Raw genomic sequence first — 19,646 nt, 5'->3', positions numbered from 1 at the left:
TTCATGGGACTTTGTCATGGCAACCCTAGGATATAATCCAGCTCTGTGAGTCAACGAGAAGCTATTTTTCCTTTAATGGGTGATAGAAGAAATCATGATAGATTTTTACTCATTGGTCTTAGCCATGCCTTAGAAAATTATTTCATTTGACAGTGTTCTCAGCACTGATTGGAGCCAGAAAACATGTTTAGAGATTTTACAAGAATCCAAGCATGGAATGAGAACATTTTGAGTTAAGATGGAGTTGGAGCAGTTTTCAGAATTAGGTAAAATATACAGACAGAAGGGATAGAGAAGTCCACAATGACTACATGAGTGCTTCTCAGATTGTAGCAAAGCTAAAGAATCACCTGCAGCGTGAGCTGGGTGAGCACATATTGCTGGGCCCCTCCCCAACAGACTGATCCAGTGGGCCTTGACGATGCTTCAGAATTTGCATTTTACCAAGCTCCTGGTTGAGGCTGATGTTGCTGCTGTGTGGATCACATTTTTGGTAAACTACTGTGTTTCTGGCTTAGAAAAGTACAAGCCCCAATAGGGGCTTCTTCACCAGAATATCTCAGGGCCTAGAACAGTGACTGGACACTGTAGGCTCACTGTTGCTGCTGCTGCTGCTAAGTCGCTTCAGTCGTGTCCGACTCTGTGTGACTCCATAGATGGCAGCCCAACAGGCTCCCCCATCTGGGATTCTCCAGGCAAGAACACTGGAGTGGGTTGCCATTTCCTTCTCCAATGAATGAAAGTGAAAAGTGAAAGTAAAGTCTCTCAGTCGTGTCCGACTCTTCGTGACCCCATGGACTGCAGCCTACCAGGCTCCTCCGTCCATGGGATTTTCCAGGCAAGAGTACTGGAGTGGGTTGCCACTGTAGGCAGATTAAATATTTATTCAATGAAAACTAGTCATTTGGGCAGAAACAGCTGTAAGAAGGGGGAATACATTTAGAAGCAAAATGATGAGTTCATTTTATGCCTTTGATTCTTCTTGACTGTCCGTAAGACACTGGACTGGAGATGAATTGTGAATATAGGCTACAGTGTGAGGGGTTGGAGTTTTAGATTTATGATTCATTTTGGACAAAGGTGATCACTGAAGCCAGAGTTGATATGGTCATTTAGATACAGAATATAAAAGGGGAGGACTAGGAACTGAGCCTAGTAACACCAACATAATGGCTGGAAAAGCTGAAAGGGTAAAGACAATGAAAAAGTAGAGTGGGTAGAGTATCGTGCATTATGGAAGCCAATGGAGACAAGAATTTCAGGAATTATTTAGTCAAGGGGAAGGGGGAAGAGAGATAACCTACTATTCACTTATTCAATGATTTTTTAATTGAGCACCCACTATGGTCCAGGTAGTGGTCCAACACTGCACAAAATAAAGACCCCCACCCCCATGGAGCTTACACTCTTAGGAGGCTTACACTGTAGTGATGTGTGGCTTTCTGTACATTGAGGTGGGTTTTTTGGTTTTTACTCTGCCATGCAGCTTACAGCATCTTAGTTTCTCAACCAGGTCACAGCTGTGAAAGTGCCAAGTCCTAACCACTGGACTTGGAATTCCCGGGGTGGTTTTGTTTGTTTGTTTGTTTGTTTTTAATGTGTACAATAACACTTTGGAATAAGTGATATTTCTGTTTTTTACATTTGCAGAAATGATGGTTGGGGGAGATGAAGAAGCTGGGACTCTAACTTGGCTCTGCTGGCTTCGAAGCCCAGTTCTTTTCAGAACCCTGCAGGTCAGGAAGCAACAGTTAGAACTGGACATGGAACAACAGACTGGTTCCAAATAGGAAAAGGAGTACATCAAGGCTGTACATTGTCACCCTGCTTATTTAACTTCTATGCAGAGTACATCATGAGAAACGCTGGGCTGGAAGAAGCACAAGCTGGAATCAAGATTTCCGGGAGAAATATCAATAACCTCAGATATGCAGATGACATCACCCTTATGGCAGAAAGTGAAGAGGAACTAAAAAGCTTCTTGATGAAAGTGAAAGAGGAGAGCGAAAAAGTTGGCTTAAAGCTCAACATTCAGAAAACGAAGATCATGGCATCTGGTCCCATCACTTCATGGGAAATAGATGGGGAAACAGTGGAAACAGTGTCAGACTTTATTTTTGGGGCTCCAAAATCACTGCAGATGGTGATTGCAGCCATGAAATTAAAAGATGTTTACTCCTTGGAAGAAAAGTTATGACCAACCTAGATAGCATATTCAAAAGCAGAGACATTACTTTGCCAACAAAGGTCCGTCTAGTCAAGGCTATGGTTTTTCCTGTGGTCATGTATGGATGTGAGAGTTGGACTGTGAAGAAAGCTGAGCGCCGAAGAATTGATGGTTTTGAACTGTAGTGTTGGAGAAGACTCTTGAGAGTCCCTTGGACTGCAAGGAGATCCAACCAGTGTGGAACACCCAGACCCGAACCCCTCCCCCAGTAGGCCTGGGTCCTAGGTCGAAAGGAAAGGCAAGAACGGAGCCAAGGCCAGGAAGGCGCCAGTCATGTCTCCCACACTCCCGCAGCCTCCTCCTTCCTGGGCAGTAACACTTGAAGCTAGGAAAGTCTTGCCAAGGGCAGAGCAGCATCTTGGAGATCAGCCCTGGGATTTCTTTGGAAGGAATGATGCTAAAGCTGAAACTCCAGTACTTTGACCACCTCATGCAAAGAGTTGACTCATTGGAGAAGACTCTGATGCTGGGAGGGATTGGGGGCAGGAGGAGAAGGGGACAACAGAGGATGAGATGGCTGGATAGCATCACCGACTTGATGGACATGAGTCTGAGTGAACTCCGGGAGATGGTGATGCACAGGGAGGCCTGGCGTGCTGCGATTCACGGGGTCGCAAAGAGTCGGACACGACTGAGTGACTGAACTGAACTGAACTGAACTGAAGCTGCCTCTAAGCTGTAATCACCAGGGTCACTTTTCTGCTTCAGATACTACTTATATACTGATAATTCCAAAATCTGTGTGTCCATTCTAGATTTTCCTCCTGGGTTCCTGACCTGCTGATCCATCAGCTTCTCAGAAGTTTCCTCTTGGATACCTCACAGGTAAGTCAAATATGACATGTCTGAAGTGGAATTCACCAGCTCCTCCCTCTCACCCCCACTCTTTCACTCCCACTACCCAGTTTTTTTGTCTTTTTTTTTTTTGTAACTTTAAACTTTTTATTTTATATTGGGGTATAGCCGATTAACAATGTTCTGGTAGTTTCATGTGAACAGCAAAGGGAGTGAGCCATATATATACATCTATCCATTCTCCCTCTAACCCCTCTTCAATCCAGTCTGGGACATAACATTGAGCAGAGTTCCATGTGCTATACAATAGGTCTTTGTTGATTATCCATTTTAAATATAGCAGTGTTAGTGCACCAGTTCTTAATTTATCATATCTTGACTCCAAATCTACCCTTCTTTGCTTTGCTTATGTTACTAGATCTGAACCATCTCCTTTGCCAGCTGGTACAAGACTTATATTTTGTCAACAGAGGTTGCTGGAGGGAAATGCAAGGCCATAGGAAAAGGAAGGAACTTCTCTTGCTGGTGCTGGTGTGCTATTTATTTATTGGTGTGGTTGCCAGCAGATCAGCTAGGGTGATTGGCACTCACCCTAGTGGTTGCTTCCTGTGAACCCATTCTGGCCTGGACACAGGGCCCAGCAGGTTCCTACACCATCAAACAGGCCACTTCCAGCTCCAGACTGCCCACCTCCTCCAGTGAATTCCTCCACCACCCTGCAGGCCACTCCTACACACCAGCTCCAGCCTGCACCCCAGTAGGTTTCTTCTCCATCAATAGAGTGTGTGTTCCTGTGATAGCCACAATCCCTCTGAAAAATGTCTAAATCTCAGTGGGGAAGAGGGAAGAGCCAGCAGGGAAGAGTCTTCTTCTAAGTTTCTTGTTCTTCCCTCTATCTGCCTCTTAAGACTTTCTGCTGTAGGAAAGAGGTGAAATTTGTATTTTAGGAATTATAGAATGGTCTGCTTATCATTTCAGATTCTGAGACCAGAAGTAAGATAAAAGATTGGAAGTCAAAGACGGAAATTTTAGAAGAAAAAGATTCAGCAAGGACTGTATGAGAAAGACTCCAAAGACAGATCTCCCAGGAATGTGGGTTATTTGAAACCGATGATCCTGAGGACAGGTTATTGAGGTATTGGGTAAGCTCCTTAGATGATACAGTGAGACATCCCTCTTCCCAAGAGAGAGGTATCAGGGAAGTGAATGTGATCCCCAAAAAAATGATTGCAGGAGAGAGAGGCCATGGATGTAAGCAAAGAGAAAAAATCCTTTCTGCAGGAGAAAGAGCCCACAGATATGAAGTCTGTGGTCAGAGCTTCAAACAAAAGTCAGAAATAACATCAGAAAATTGATAATGTAAAGAAAACCTATGAATGTAAGGAATGTGGAAAAACTTTCAATCGAAGCTCAAACCTGATTATACATCAGAGAATTCATACAGGAAAGAAACCATATGTATGTAGTGAATGTGGAAAAGACTTTAATCAAAGTTCAAATCTTATTATACATCAGAGAATTCATACAGGAAAGAAACCTTGTATATGTCATGAATGTGGAAAAGACTTCAATCAGAGCTCCAACCTGGTTCGACATAAGAGAATTCATAAGGCTGAGAATCCCTATGAATGTAAAGAGTGTGGGAAGGCCTTCAAGGGGAGCTTGAACCTTGTCCTGCATCAGAGAATTCACACTGGAGAGAAGCCATATGTATGCAATGAATGTGGGAAGGCCTTCAATCAAAGCTCAGATCTTATTATTCATCACAGAACTCACACTGGAGAGAAACCCTATGAATGTTATGAATGTGGACAGACTTTCAGTCAAAGCTCACACCTGGTCACACATCAGGGATTTCATACTGGAGAGAAACCCTACAAGTGCAGCAACTGTGAAAAGACCTTCAGGCAGTGCTCCTGCCTCACTGAACACCAGAGACTCCACAGTGGGGAGAGACCCCATGAATGTTGCAAATGTGGGAAATCCTTCAGTGGTGCACAGCCTTTCTGAAACAGCAGGGGTTACACACTGGCAGGGAACTTGAATGTGAAAAAGCCTGTACTTCTGACCTGGATCTTATCCAACAACAGAGAATGCTCAGGGAAGAAAAATCTTATGACTGTACTAAGTGTGGAAAATCTTTCCAGGGAAGTTCAGATCTAATTTGGCATTGGAGAACTCACACTGGAGAGAAACCCTATGAATGCAGTGAATGTGGGAAAGCCTTTGGCCAGAGGTTGCACCTTATGACACATCAGAAAATTCACAATGGAGATAAACCCTATCAGTGCAATGGATGTGGGAAAGCCTTCCGGCAACGTTCGCTCCTCATCCAGCATGACAGAATCCACAGTGGTGAGAAACCTTGTGAATGTAAGGAATGCAGAAAAGCTTTCATCTGGCACACAGCTTTTCTCAAGCATCAGAGACTTCATACTGGAGAGAAACTTAAGGAAGTTGGGAAAACATTCAGCAAGGAAAAATTGCTTAGAGAAGAGCAGAGAATTCAACAAGAAGAGAAAGCTTATCAGTGCAGTCAGTGTGGTAGAACTTTTCGAGGCAGCTCAGACCTCACCCAACATCAGGTAACTCACTCAGGAGAGAAACCCTATGAATGTAAGGAATGTGGGAAAACTTTCAATCAGAGCTCAGATCTTATGAAACGTCACAGAATTCATAGTGGAGAAAAACCTTATGTGTGCAATAAACGTGGGAAATCTTTTAGGGACAGCTCAGATCTCATTAAACACCACTGTGTTCACACTGGCGAGAAACCCTATGAATGCCCTGAGTGTGAGAAGGCCTTCTGCCAGAACTCACACCTTGTTAGTCACCAGAGAATTCACACTGGAGAGAGAAAGCCTTTGAATGTAGCCACTGTGGGAAGGCCTTCAGCAGGCACACAGCTTTTCTTAAACATCAGAAACTTCACACTGGAAAGGAGCTTGGGGAACACAAGAGAGTCCTTAAATATGACTTACTCTAATAGGAAACAGAAACCTAATGTAGGAAAAGCTTGACGGAGACCACGTCTTATTGCACAGTAAAGGGTTTTTACTGCTGAAAACCATTTGAAAGTAGGAAAACATTCGAAGAGCCCTAATGGATGGAAAACATGTAAGTGTAATGTGAGCAAGCTCTTGGACATAATCACCTTTTCTCTGCTTCACATCTGAAACTGGCATATGATCCAGAGGATACAATTACTTGAGACTGTTTCAGGGGACTTCCATTGTTGTTAACATCATTAGAAATCACTTTGCCAACAACCCCCAAACTAACTTCTTCATGGAAGGAGCCATTTCAATCTTGACTACCTAGTCTAGTGACAAGTATAAATCTGCTTTAAGTACTTTAGGGTCATTAAATCTCTCTGGGATGAGCTCTTCCTGTTAGCTATATATTTTATACATATTCCCCTTTTATCCCCTTATATGCTTATGCATATGTGATAATACTAATTAGAATGAACCATTAATTGAGAGGAATCAAAAACCAAAAGAAATGGCTTGACAATAGGAAAGCTGAAAGCCAGGATACAAGAGCCAAGTGAAGTGTTCCCCAGAGAAAGAATGATAATGACTAGTAGTATCAGGAAATGAAAGAGCAAAGGAAAGGACAATGGGTGTTGGAAATAAGACTAGACTGAGTGCCAGGGCAGAGCATTTAGGTGACTTGAGTTGGTAGGAATTAAAGCAACGACTTTGGAAGGTGAAGAGATTAGAGGAGAGTGGTTTTGTCTTGAACCAGAGCTTTGTAATTATTTGAGAATTGGAAACTCTAAGCAGAACTCTGAAAGAGATTAGTCATCTTTAATCTGATAACTTATATTGGTAATCAGGCCCTGCCTATCTGTGCAGTCAAACACAATTGTCAAATATTTCTTGTACCAAGAACTACTGGTAGATTATATATGAACTTACACGTATCAGCAGACAAGAAAGTTACCGAATGAGACACTGTAAGGTGAGAATTTCAACCTATATCTTTCCTCAGTGGGAATAGCTTGTGAGATGCACAGAGGGGATCAGTGGTTCTCAACTGGGGTGATTTTTGCTTCCCAGGGGGCATTTGGCAATGTCCCAGAGACATTTTGGTTGTCACAACTGGGAAGAAAATATTGGCATCTAAAAAGCAGTAATGTTGCTAAATATCTTACAATACATAGCTCACTCTACCCCCAAAAAAGAATTATCTGACCCTAAGTGTCAACAGTGCCATGGTTGAGAAGCCCTGCCCTTGGATATTTATAACACCAGTCACCAGGGGCCATTTAAGGAAGCATTTCAGTGTGATATGGGTAGTGGCAGTGCATCCCAATGGGAACCCAGAGTCTGATAGAAAGCTAGTTTGATGAACTATTTCAGGAAAAGCAGTGTGGTGTAATGGAGGGAACACAGATGTAGGTTTGAATCCCAGTAGGACATGTTGGCCTCAAGACCTGGAACAAATTATGTAACCCTTCTGATCCTTATTTTCCTCACTAATAAAATGGTGATAAAATAATCTATTTCCTGGTGTAATTGTGAGCTTTAAATGAGAAAACTGAAATCTACTGTTGACACACAGAAGGGCATCTTGAGCCTTAACCATTTTAAAACAGAAGATGAAGTATTTACAGGCAAAGTAAAAGATGTGTAAGAACACAGTGCTGTGTTGTGGCTGATGTAAAGAAGATGACCCCTTAAAGTTAAGGGGTCTTAAAGTTACTGGGGGCTAGGCTCCTCCATAAGGGCATCCTGAACAGTAGTGGGATGTCTTAAAGTGGAGAAGCCCATCCACACCATCCCTGAAAGCTGGCTACGGAGGAATCCCCTGGAAGTCCAGTGGTTAGGACTCGGTTCTTTCACTGCCTTGGGCTCAGGTTCAATCCCTGATCCCCACAAACCACATGGTGTAGCCAAAAACTCTCTTTCTCATGCCATTGAGGTTCCTCTCCCAACACACTATCAAATCTACCAAACACACTAGTGACACTGGTCACTAAATCTACTCCTTATTTGGCTTCTTTTCTTCAACTCATTTCCTCACTGAAGCAGGATGGGTTTGAATGTAGCAGTTGAGAATGTTGAAAATAGAGCAGGTAATATGTTGATGTCCCTTGGCTGCAGCTACAGTACAAGTCATTTCTCATTTCAGTTTCTGAATCTCTGATGAAATAAAGGTTTGGAAGAACTTTCTTCCTATGTCTGAAGTTGAGAAGATTAGAAGACCTAAAATTCTGGTCAGCCATGTACATGAATTAAGCCTATTGTGAAGACCTTAAACAACTAGGGACAAATTTGGAGGGACTGGTTTGTCTGTCTCTGGAGTTTTGTTAGAATCTTGGGTATAATGATTTCTCCTGATTACTTCTGAAGGGTATCCATGCATTTTTTGGATGTGTGATCAAGGAGACTGTACCACCCCCTGACCCCCAATGTGCTTTCTTTCCTTTTAGCATAAAGAATCTCTAGATCAAATCTGGCAGCACCTTGAGATCCTGAGGGTGAAAGTGAACAAGACTTCTCTCAGCCTTGGTTTTCCATTACTGTTCTAGTTGTCTTGGAACTGTTCACCTTTTTAATCCATCGTGTACACCACTACTTGATTTTCTTCAAATACTGCTTTTATCATCTCACACACAAATGCAGACTCGCATTCAAAAAGGAGCCAGTGGCTGTCTGTTTTACTAAAGTGAAAGTTCTTGGCTTGGCATTTAATATGCTCTCTCATACTGACTTGTCTCTCACTTCATGAAAGCTTCCAGTTTGAGGCCTGGTCTAATTACTGCCTCTAAACAGCTAACAGCTAATGCATTGTCCTAACTCTTATCTCAGGTTGTCTTGACCCCTTGCAGCTTTCAGAGTCCCTATCACTTAAAATAACTTTTTTCTTTAAACATGGACATGTCTGACAGGTTCTGATGAACACACACTCAATTCTTTAAAGAAAAATGCCTTAGCACTTTTTTCCCCACATTGTTTATTGCAAGCAAAATTCAAGCACTGAAGCATGGCTTGTTTGAATGAACAAACCAAAGTCCTTTGTTTCTCTGGCCTCAGAGCTTACAAGAAGCCATTATTACACTGTAAATCTTTTATGTATATTCTCTTGTTTTCTTTACACTTCCTACACTTAAGCTTTTTGAAAGCAGGGAGCCATGTTTTTGTATCCCCTCACCTGTAGCCCAGACCTAGTTTTACATAAATAATTGTTTTTCAATAAATGTTTGAATGAACATGCATGTTTATAATTTTCTAGTTTTGTGTTGGTTGTTGAAAACTATAGTCATCATAAGAGCATAGTATGTGTAATTTCCTTTCTTTTCTTTCCACTCTAGATATAGCCATAAACTAGTCAGTATAGAAAAAATTCAGGTTAAATTATATTTTGCTTGGTCAAAGTATCTGTTTTGAATTGGTGACTGGTTTCTAGTTAAGTGTTTTGGGGGAGGGGAAGGTGGCAGGTTTGGCCACACCTCACTGGGCTTGTGGAATCTTAGTACCCCCAACAAGGATGGCACTCGGTCCAGGCAGTGAAAGCACCAGAGTCCTAACCATTGGACCACCAGGGAATTCCTCCTAGTTAAGTATTTTAGTGATTCCCATTTGAAATGTTGTTTGCCAGAAAATGGTACTTCATGTTATATCTAAAAGTAATTGCTCTCTAGCATTTTCCTGAGATCTTGTACCCCCAGAATCGGGTTGTTTTATACACATCTAGCTGGTGGACACAATTTTGGTAATTTATATTTTGCTAAAAGATCATTTCATCTAGATTTTTCAATATCCTACCCTAGAGCTGAGTGAAATGGTCTCTAATTATTTTCATCTCTTCTGATTCTGTTGTTATGTTTTATTTCTCATTCCAATTCTTAATTTTTCTTGTTCTTAATCAAGCTCTAAACAAGTTTATCTATTTGCTGCTCTTTTCAAAGAAATTAACATTTGAATTTATCCCTTCTATTTTTAAATTTGTTTTTTATCTTTACTGATTCACTCTTCTTTGCTTCTTTAGGTTTATTTCACTATGCTTTTAAAGTTTCTTAAGGTTAGTTTTAAATTGTTTTATATCTGTTGTCATTAACAGGGGATGTAGTTGTTGTTACTCTTCAGTTGCTCAGTTGTGTCCAGCTCTTTGCAACCCTATGGACTGCAGCAAGCCAGGCTTCCCTGTCCTTCACTATCTCCCAGAGCTTGCTCAAAGTCATGTCCATTGAGTCGGTTATGCCATCCAACCATCTTGTCCTCTGTCATCCCCTTCTGCTTCCAGCCTTCAACCTTTCCCAGTGTCAGAGTCTTTTCTAGTGAGTCAGCTCTTCGCATCAGGTGGCCAAAGTATTGGAGCTTCAGCATCAGTTCTTCAATGAATATTCAGGACTGATTTCCTTTAGGATTGACTGGTTTGATCTCCTTGCTGTCCAAGGGACTGTCAAGAGTCTTCTCCAGCACCACAGTTCAAAAGCATCAGTTCTTCGGCCCTCAGCCTTCTTTATGGTCCAACTCTCATATCCATACATGACCACTGGATAAACCATAGCTTTGACTAGACAGACCTTTGTTGGCAAAGTGATGTCTCTGCTTTTTAATACTCTGTCTGCTGTAGCCAGTCCAGGAAGGCAGCAGCGGTTTCTGCAGTGAACACACCCCGCGGGCAGCCCTTTGAGGAGCCGAGGACAGATTGCGCGCCTTTGCACGGAAAGGGGTCCAGATCCCCACGGTTCGAGGAGGGCGGGGGCTGGCCCAGTGCCCCTCTTCTCTGGAGATTCCAGGGCTTAATGTGAAGGATGGGGAATTATAACTGGCCAGGCGATCCGGCGGACCTCGTACCCAGTGCCACGTGCAGGAATTCAACTGGGAACTGGCCGCCGGGGCATCACCCTTAGACACAGGCTTCCGCGCTCCTCTTCTGCGCCTCCCTCGTCCGTAGCCAGTGGCCCCTGTTTGTGTGCCTTTAATGGCCTCTGGGTGCGTTCCACTGCTTTCCCTTCAGATTTTCCTGACGCTGGACACCTTACCGAGACCAAGTCTTGCCCAATAGCTGCCCCTTAACAGGACCCTGCTACAGATCCTGGGCGTTTGAATAAGATTGCCTTAGAGGAAATTTAAACTGTTCTTTTGTTGTGGCCACTACTGAAATTTTAGGAAGAGTAAAGGAGCCATCTGGCAGGAGGCTCCACTCCCAACACCTCTGAGAGTCAATAATTGAAAACAGGCAAGTCACCTTGCTCTGAAAGTTGCTCAGCTCCGAGCTCTGGAAACTTGGCTTTTGCTTCAAACTTGTTTCTTCCCGTGAGGTTCCAGAACACTCCCCTCTCCCCAACCCCCCGTGCTGTTTTCTCCTACTATATCCTTTATCAGGTTGTAATATGTAGTGTAAAAAACACTTTACGTATCTGTCTACTAGGCTTTCTCAAAGGCAGTGACACTGGAATAGGAATCTGAGGAGGGATGGAGAAGGAAAGATTAAAGGATATAGTACAGGGTTTGGCTCTTGGTAGATGCTGAGTGTGTATTTAATGAATGAAAAAAAAAAAAAAAAAGAAGTTCTGCTTATATGACAGCATGCCCCTGAAAGACTCTGGTTGGTATGGGTCTTCTCCAGAGCCAGTTCAAGCTAGGATGGCTGTATCACTAACAGCAGCTAAAACTCTGGCCCCTCTAGGTACACAGGATCAAGAAAAGGTTATGATGATGGAGCCAAAGGAAGAGGAACAGACTTGGGGATGTGAGAACAGACTACATGGGAACCACTCCCCTAGTCAAGAGATCTTCCGCCAGCGCTTCAGGCAGCTCTGTTACCAAGAGACTCCTGGTCCCCGGGAGGCCCTGAGCCGACTAAGGGCCCTCTGCTGTGAGAGGCTGAGGTCTGAGAGTCACAGCAAGGAACAGATCCTAGAGTTACTGGTACTGGAACAATTCCTGACCATCCTGCCCAAGGAGTTCCAATCCTGGGTGCGGGGACATCACCCTAAGAGTGGAGGGAAGGCTGTGACTGTGCTGGAGGATTTAGAGAAAGGACTCAATGAACCAGGGCCCCAGGTGGAAAGGGGAACATGTGGAAACCAGATCAATGACCTTCCAGTCTGAAAGAGGGGCAGTAGTAGAGGGAGTTGCCAAGTTCAAAACTGTTTGGGTCCAAGTAGAACATTGAGTGTATGTCTCTGTCTTTTCTGCCTTCAAGCCCTGAATGAGACTCTAGCTCCTCTTCCTGCCCCTGTGCTGTGAGGAGGCTCTCTAAAGTCTCCTTGAAGGCTTTGGTCCCACAGAAACCAAGTGGTACCTGATCAACCCCAGGTCCCAGGCCTGCATGGGAAGAGCGATGGGAGAAGGCAGCTCTGGGAGCAGCCCAGGAGAAACCAAGCTTCCAGCTGCAGCCTATGGAGCCCTGGCCCTTCCCAGAGAGTGTTGAGTAGCAGGATTCTGTGGGGAGGGAGGGAAGGAGGAGGGAATATAAAGGGCACAGAGCAGGAGCTCAGAAGCTGTCATCATCCTGGCCTTACTGTTCTTATCACTTAGGAGAGAGACGCATCACCCACAAAATTAGGAATAATGATAACCTACCTTATGTAGTAGCTCTAAGGATTAAATTTCTAGCATCAGTTCAGTTCAGTTCAGTCACTCAGTCATGTCCGACTCTTTCCGACCCCATGAATCACAGCACGCCAGGCCTCCCTGTGCATCACCATCTCCCGGAGTTCACTCAGACTCACATCCATCGAGTCAGTGATGCCATCCAGCCATCTCATCCTCTGTCGTCCCCTTCTCCTCCTGCCCCCAATCCCTCCCAGCATCAGTCTTCTCCAATGAGTCAACTCTTCACATGAGGTGGCCAAAATACTGGAGTTTCAGCCTCAGCATCATTCCTTCCAAAGAAATCCCAGGGCTGATCTCCTTCAGAATGGACTGGTTGGATCTCCTTGCAGTCCAAGGGACTCTCAAGAGTCTTCTCCAACACCACAGTTCAAAACCATCAATTTTTCGGCACTCAGCCTTCTTCACAGTCCAACTCTCACATCCATACATGACCACTGGGAAAACCATAGCCTTGACTAGATGGACCTTAGTCGGCAAAGTAATGTCTCTGCTTTTGAATATGCTATCTAGGTTGGTCATAACTTTCCTTCCAAGGAGTGAGCATCTTTTAATTTCATGGCTGCAGTCACCATCTGCAGTGATTTTGGAGCCCCCCAAAATAAAGTCACTGTTTCCCCATCTATTTCCCATGAAGTAATGGGACCAGATGCCATGATCTTCGTTTTCTGAGCTTTAAGCCAACTTTTTCACTCTCCTCTTTCACTTTCATCAAGAGGCTTTTTAGTTCCTCTTCACTTTCTGCCATAAGGGTGGTGTCATCTGCATATCTGAGGTTACTGCTATTTCTCCCAGCAATCTTGACTCCAGCTTGTGTTTCTTCCAGTCCAGCGTTTCTCATGATGTACTCTGCATAGAAGTTAAATAAGCAGGGTGACAATATACAGCCTTGACGTACTCCTTTTCCTATTTGGAAGCAGTCTGTTGTTCCATGTCCAGTTCTAACTGTTGCTTCCTGACCTGCATACAGATTTCTCAAGAGGCAGGTCAGGTGGTCTGGTATTCCCATCTCTCTCAGAATTTTCCACAGTTTATTGTGATCCACACAGTCAAAGGCTTTGGCATAGTCAATAAAGCAGAAATAGATGTTTTTCTGGAACTCTCTTGCTTTTTCCATGATCCAGCGGATGTTGGCAATTTGATCTCTGGTTCCTCTGCCTTTTCTAAAACCAGCTTGAACATCAGGAAGCTCACGGTTCACGTATTGCTGAATTTCTAGCATATCTGGCTATAAAACCTCACCAGCATCTCTTGGTTTAGCAAGCCCTCAGTGCATGCATGCTCAGTCGTGTCCGACTCTTTGTGACCCTATGGACTGCAGCCCACCAGGCTCCTCTCTCCATGGGATTTTTCAAGCAAGAATACTGGAGTGGGTTGCCATCTCCTTTTCTAGAGGTCTTCTCAACCCAAGGATCAAACCTGTATCTCCCATGTCTCCAGCACTGCAGGTGGATTCTTTACCACTGAGCCACTGGGGAAGCCCTGAGAGCCCTGAAGCAGGACCAGAAAGTACTTCATTCACTTTTGGCCTCACAATTTTCACTACCCTGAGCTACAGGCCAGCTTGGAAATCGTTTCTCTTTGAACTTTTTCATGGCTTCCAAAACACACTTTGTAATCTGTAAGGCATTCCATGTGAGACACAGCCTGTCATTACCTTTCTCTACCACCTACTCCCCATCTAAAAGCCCCATGTGAAATTCTCTTTTGTCTACACTTCTGCACTTCAGATTTACCACAACAACTTCCTCCTCAGCTTTCATCCATCTCCATAAAGATCCTCTCCTCTCTGTCTATGGCTGACCCTAGACTGAGAGCCTCAGGACCATGCGCTGTCCTTTCAGAGCACTGTATAACCTCATAAACCATTGGAACGTGACATGAATATGTTGCTAATCAAGAAAATTCTATTTAACACTTGGTTTTACACCATAACTCCACCACCACAAGACAGAAGCATCTGAAAATTCAAATTCTTATTAGCAACAAAACAGGAAAAACAAAAAACAGAGATTAATCTTAGTGTCTATTCCAAAAGTATGTTTTTACTTCCCACCACTTCCTTCCCTTTCTTGCAGTTTTCCTTGTTTCCTTTACCTATGTTTCATATGTCTCTCTTCAGAGCTAACTATTGTTTGATTTTTTTTTCTAGTAAGCATGTTTCATATTTCTTTAACTACAAGCATTTAACCTGGAAAGAAATATGTATTTTTAAAGTTTGGCATTACCTTATAGCCATTGCTGTTTGTCCCTTTTAGATTATAGAAAGCATTACAGACAATTAAAACCACAAAGTGTTACAGACCTTTTAAAGATGAAAAGGCAAAGCATTTGTCTCTTCTTTTTTTAAAGAGCAGGTCAAAGGGAAAGGCAAGAGCATCAAGCAGGCAGTCATCCCTTCAGGTAAGAGCCAGCTGGTTGGGGACCCTTTTCTGTGACTACAGATTGGAGGAGCAAGGGTTGACTGGAAAGAGATGAAGATCACAAAGTCAGAGGGGCAGGGTCTTTGCACCTTTAGGAACATCCTTTTCCACCACCTTGTGATTCTCATTTTTCCTTTTCTATACAACATCAGTTAACCACTCCCCAGTTTCTTGAAAATATTAACTTTTTCTCATATTTTTAAAGAGTAACTAAATCCTAAAAAAAATCCTGCCTTGAAATTTATTTTATTTTTCAAATAACACTTTTGCAGTGTTCCATAAATTAAAAAATTAGGAAAAAAAAAAAAGATAAGGAGGAGGGATGAGGAAAAAAGGAGAAGCTTCCCGTACACAGTCCCATTACCAAAACCAAGAGATGACCTCATATTTAAGTGACTATCCTTCTGAATTCTGTCACATGTATACTGAATATTTTTCAAGCTTTTATTTTCATGCCAGAAATCCTAATCTGAGTGTCATTTCTCTGTACACTCAAAACAGGTATATCTGCAGTTTCCATCAAACGTTGCAGAAGATGATGCAGAGACAAAGGACAAAGGGTAGTTGCCACAACCACCCATTACTGAAGTGGAATCACAGGTGCTCAGAGAAAAACACCACCAGCACCGCTACCTTTGAAGCTACCTCTGAAGGTGAGGGTCCTTTAGAGCAGCAGCAGAGAAATCTTAAAAGGGAGAGACTGAGGGAGTCCCCCACTCAGGGGAAAAGCTTCAGACAGATGATTGTAACCCATAAGACAACTCCCACAGGGAAGAAAGACCATAAATGCAGTGAATGTGGTAAAGCCTTCATTTATAACTCACACCTTACCATCCACCAGAGAATTCATTCTGGAGAGAAAATCTATAAGTACAGTGACTGTGGGAAAATGTTCAACCAGAGTTCAAACCTCATTCAGCATCAGAGAATTCATACAGGAGAGAAACCCTACAGGTGCTATGCCTGTGGGAAGTCCTTCAGGTGGAGTGCTCATCTTGTTCAGCATCAGAGGATTCATTCAGGGGAGAAGCCCTACAAGTGTAATGAATGTGGGAAAGCCTTCAGTCAAAGCTCCTATCTAAGTCAGTGTCTGAGAATCCACAGTGGAGAGAAACCTTTCATCTGTAAAGAATGTGGGAAAGCCTACAGATGGAGTTCCAAGCTTATCAGACACCAAAGAGTTCATGCCAGAGAAGAGCCTTCCCTGTGGACTGAGGGTGAGAAAGTCTTCAGGCAGAGTTGTACTTTTGGCTAATCAGTTTTAGGACTAGATTCCATAAAAGTTATAAGCTCTTTAAGATTTTTCCTGTGTCTTTCTTGATTTAGGAAAAACTGTATCTAGTCTTACTACCTGCAGGTCATCACTTCATACCCTCTATTTGAGATGACTATATCAACTAGCATACCTTTGGCTTTGAGTAACAGCCAACATGCCAACTTCATCAGAGTTATGGGTCTGGCACAGAGCCGCTGTGCAGGTGATGGCCGTCCTATATTAGTATTGTTATGAATGGGTCTTTGGTCCTGGCCCTTCCTCAGCCCCACAGTAATCTGCCTGTTGGGACAGGGTCCCACCTACAACTGTCCAAGCATGAGACAGAAACCACACTTGTTATTTGAGCAGGGAAAGTTTAATATAAAGAAGTATTAACTAGTCAAGGGGAATGATCTATTAAAGGAGATAAAGAGATCTTAAGAATACAGGACCAGCAGCATGGGGAACAGCTATTACCTCTAGGGAGAGCCACACTCAAATAGCCCAGGACTCTGGACTGGTGTGGCTGCTCTAGTGGTGCATGAGAGCTGGTCTGTAGAGGCATGCAACAGCCAGTTTGCACCTTTCACCAGCCTGCATTGAAGTTGGTGATGGTGGGAGTTCACTGTGGAAGTCAGAGCTTTAAAAAAAAAAAAATGTTAAATATTGACCAACATGACACCGGCTTGTAAAGTTCATCTGTGATACAAGCCAGGGCAGGAAGCCCCTGGTTGAGGTACCTGCAAACTCACCAGAGGATGGGTGCCACATGGTAAAGACAAGAAGGGAAAACTACCAGGACCAGAAGCCCTCCCTTTTTGCTTTGTCCCTCCAGTGCCCTTTAGTGGCAAAGGCCTTCCTGATTCTCTGATACAAGTTTTTATTTCTTTCTCACATAAATGTCCAGACATGAGCTGGTGGTCAGCAAACAGCCCACAGGCCAAATCCAGCTCATGACCAGTTTTTTTTTATAGCCCACAGGCTAAGAATCACTTTTATATTTTTAAATGTAAAAAGCAAGGGGGGAAAAAGAAGTGTGGCTCACAAAGCCTGTAATGTTTACTTCTGGTGCCTTTACAGGAAAAGTTTGCCAAGCCCTGGTCTAAGGGACAACTGAGTTTAGTTTCACCAGATACTCTAAGGACCCACCTTGCTCCTCCATCCCCTAGACTAGCATGGGTTTGCCTGCATGGTTGATGCTGGATCATTTCTGTATCCACATTCCAGCTCCTAGGAAGAGTGAAGTAACAGTCTCAAGGACAGGCAGTTTCCTTTTCACCAGGTGTTACAGAAGGTGCCCCAACTGAATTTTGGTGAAGATTCAGTTACACTGTCACATCCACCTACCGCTGGAAAACACCTCCAGCTAGGTGACAGTCTGACCAATTAAAACGCAAGGGGAAGGAGAGAACCAATTTAGAAAGACAATGAACAGTGCTCTACCCCATGGAACATCTCCCCACTTCTGCAACCTGGTGCTGCCGGTTGACTGGGGAAGGAGTGTCCTGGTCCCAGAAATGGCAGAGTAGGATCAGGGAAGCAGAGGATGACTCCCACTTGGGAGACGAGGGAGTGGAGTGTGGATTACAGTCCTCCTATGACCAAAGTTTCAGCTCCTTCCCGCCACAGCCCAGCTCAGAGAATGCCGATGTACCCAGCAGATCAGGGTTAAAGAAAAGTTTGTGTCCTTTCTTGATGACTTTTTGGGTAATCTTTGGAAGGTGACCCAGACCTTTGCTCACTCCAATGTATAACCACATTTCTTAGCAAAAGGCATCAAATAATCAACTCTGCGGGCCCCCTGCCCTCATCCCCTCCACATCTGTCTTCTTAGTCCCTCTAGCAGTCTCAGAGGACAGTGCTTTCTTCTTTCTGAAGCCAAACCTGCCTTCTGTACCTTGAGTCTGTCCTTCCCCACTGCCACTAAGTTAAATTTTAGTAGTTAGTTATTAGATAATTATCTTAATAGGCCTGGTTGTAAGTCGGAAGGCACCTGGGGGACGACGGTAAGTGAACATCTGGGAACAGCGTAAGAAATCCCACCTTGAAATGTGAAATATCCTCACGAACGACCTGAGAATGACACCAGCCCAGGTCCCGGGTGGTGGGCGCCCCTGGACTCGACTTGGGGGGTCAGCGTAGTACAGCGGCCGATGCTCACTTCGGGCCCTCAGACCTCTCGCCCCACTACTGCTGCTGCTGCTAAGTCGCTTCAGTCGTGTCCGACTCTTTGAGACCCTATAGACGGCAGCCCACCAGGCTCCCCCGTCCCTGGGATTCTCCAGGCAAGAACACTGGAGTGGGTTGCCATTTCCTTCTCCAATGCATGAAAGTGAAAAGCGAAAGTGAAGTCGCTCAGTCGTGTCCGACCCTCAGCGACCCCATAGGCTGCAGCCTTCCAGGCTCCTCCGTCCATGGGATTTTCCAGGCAAGAGTACTGGAGTGGGGTGCCATTGCCTTCTCCGCTCGCCCCACTGGTCACCAGCAAAAAGGCAGCTCGGGCCTCGGCCAATCAGCGCGGCGTGCCACCCGCCCTGCCCGCCAGGTAGCGCACTGAGGAGAGTTGCCTGGTTTCCGAGCTCGGCCCCAGCTGCAGGGCTCGCGCCCTGACTCGACGCAGCTCCTTCCTCTTGGTCCCGGAGGCAGTGGCGGCCGAGTGCCTTCGGCGACTTCTTAAAGGTTTAGCGGTGCCGGCAAAGTTGGGTCCACCGAGAAAATCACTGCCTGCAAAGCGTGGTAAAAATAAGTAGAACATCAGCGTTCTCGTCGCCGGCACAGCAGGAGAGATGAGAGTCGCTGCCGAGTCCCCGTGAGAAGCCTGGAGCTGAAGACAGGAACGTGGCAGGGTCGGCCAGGGGCTGGGGAAGGATGAGCTCGCGTCCTGGCTGGCCTCGTCGGCCGCCCCTCCCCAGCTCTCAGGGAGCCGGCTCTCCAGCTCTCAGGGAGGAGGCGGGCTTCCTACTCCATGGGAGAACCGAAGCATTCTCTCCTACTTCCACTCCGCGGCGCTGTCCGCTGCTGCAGAGTTCAGGTTTCCACCAGCCTCGTGGCACGCAGCCCCCGCGCAGCACACAGGTCCAGTCGCGTCGCAGGCGCTCAGCCTGAGCTTGATGAATGTCCAAGGACCCACGTTATTGAAGCCCCGCCCTCAGGTTATCACCAGAAGCGCACCCCACTTCCCACTGGATTTTTACTGAGGCTCCAACTCCCATCCATTTACAGGGGTTCACCCAAAGGCACAGTCTTGGCTTAGCTTCATCTCCAAAGCGGAGGGAATGTGAGGGAGAGGTTATTGCGGATTACTTGGTAATTTGTGTTATAAGTAAACGTTTGATTTCAAAACCTGTAAGGGACTACAGGGGTTCAAAGAT

At 44.7% G+C, this 19,646-nt stretch overlaps 2 protein-coding genes across 2 annotated transcripts; both read left to right on the top strand.

Moving 5' to 3' along the window:
- The first annotated feature begins 311 nt into the window (after positions 1-311).
- Positions 312-5,032, top strand: LOC120866647 (zinc finger protein 594-like). The gene is made up of 4 exons (XM_040244443.1): positions 312-366; positions 1,651-1,750; positions 2,983-3,052; positions 4,538-5,032. The coding sequence occupies exons 1-4, from the start codon at positions 312-314 to the stop codon at positions 5,030-5,032; spliced, it is 720 nt and encodes a 239-aa protein (XP_040100377.1).
- A 6,460-nt stretch (positions 5,033-11,492) lies between these two features.
- ZNF232 (zinc finger protein 232) lies at positions 11,493-16,275 on the top strand. The gene is given in 4 exon segments (XM_040244442.1): positions 11,493-12,045; positions 12,273-12,411; positions 15,517-15,622; positions 15,624-16,275. Coding segments are annotated over 4 exon segments (1,416 nt in total). The 5' UTR covers positions 11,493-11,526.
- Positions 16,276-19,646: the final 3,371 nt, after the last annotated feature.

The sequence above is a fragment of the Oryx dammah genome, unplaced genomic scaffold, assembly GCF_014754425.2.
Source record: "Oryx dammah isolate SB20612 unplaced genomic scaffold, SCBI_Odam_1.1 HiC_scaffold_8, whole genome shotgun sequence".
Lineage (NCBI taxonomy): Eukaryota > Metazoa > Chordata > Mammalia > Artiodactyla > Bovidae > Oryx > Oryx dammah.
Note: the sequence above shows the minus strand (reverse complement) of the source record. Positions and strands in the feature narration are given on the sequence as shown.

What these genes read in the sequence shown, in the direction of transcription:
- LOC120866647 (XM_040244443.1), top strand. Translation starts at nt 312, where the DNA reads ATGAGTGCTTCTCAGATTGTAGCAAAGCTAAAGAATCACCTGCAGCGT. An exon ending in CTGCAGGTCAGGAAGCAACA is followed by an intron (nt 1,751 to 2,982) that starts GTTAGAACTGGA and finishes TGTCCATTCTAG; the next exon opens with ATTTTCCTCCTGGGTTCCTG. An exon ending in TCCTCTTGGATACCTCACAG is followed by an intron (nt 3,053 to 4,537) that starts GTAAGTCAAATA and finishes ATTATACATCAG; the next exon opens with AGAATTCATACAGGAAAGAA.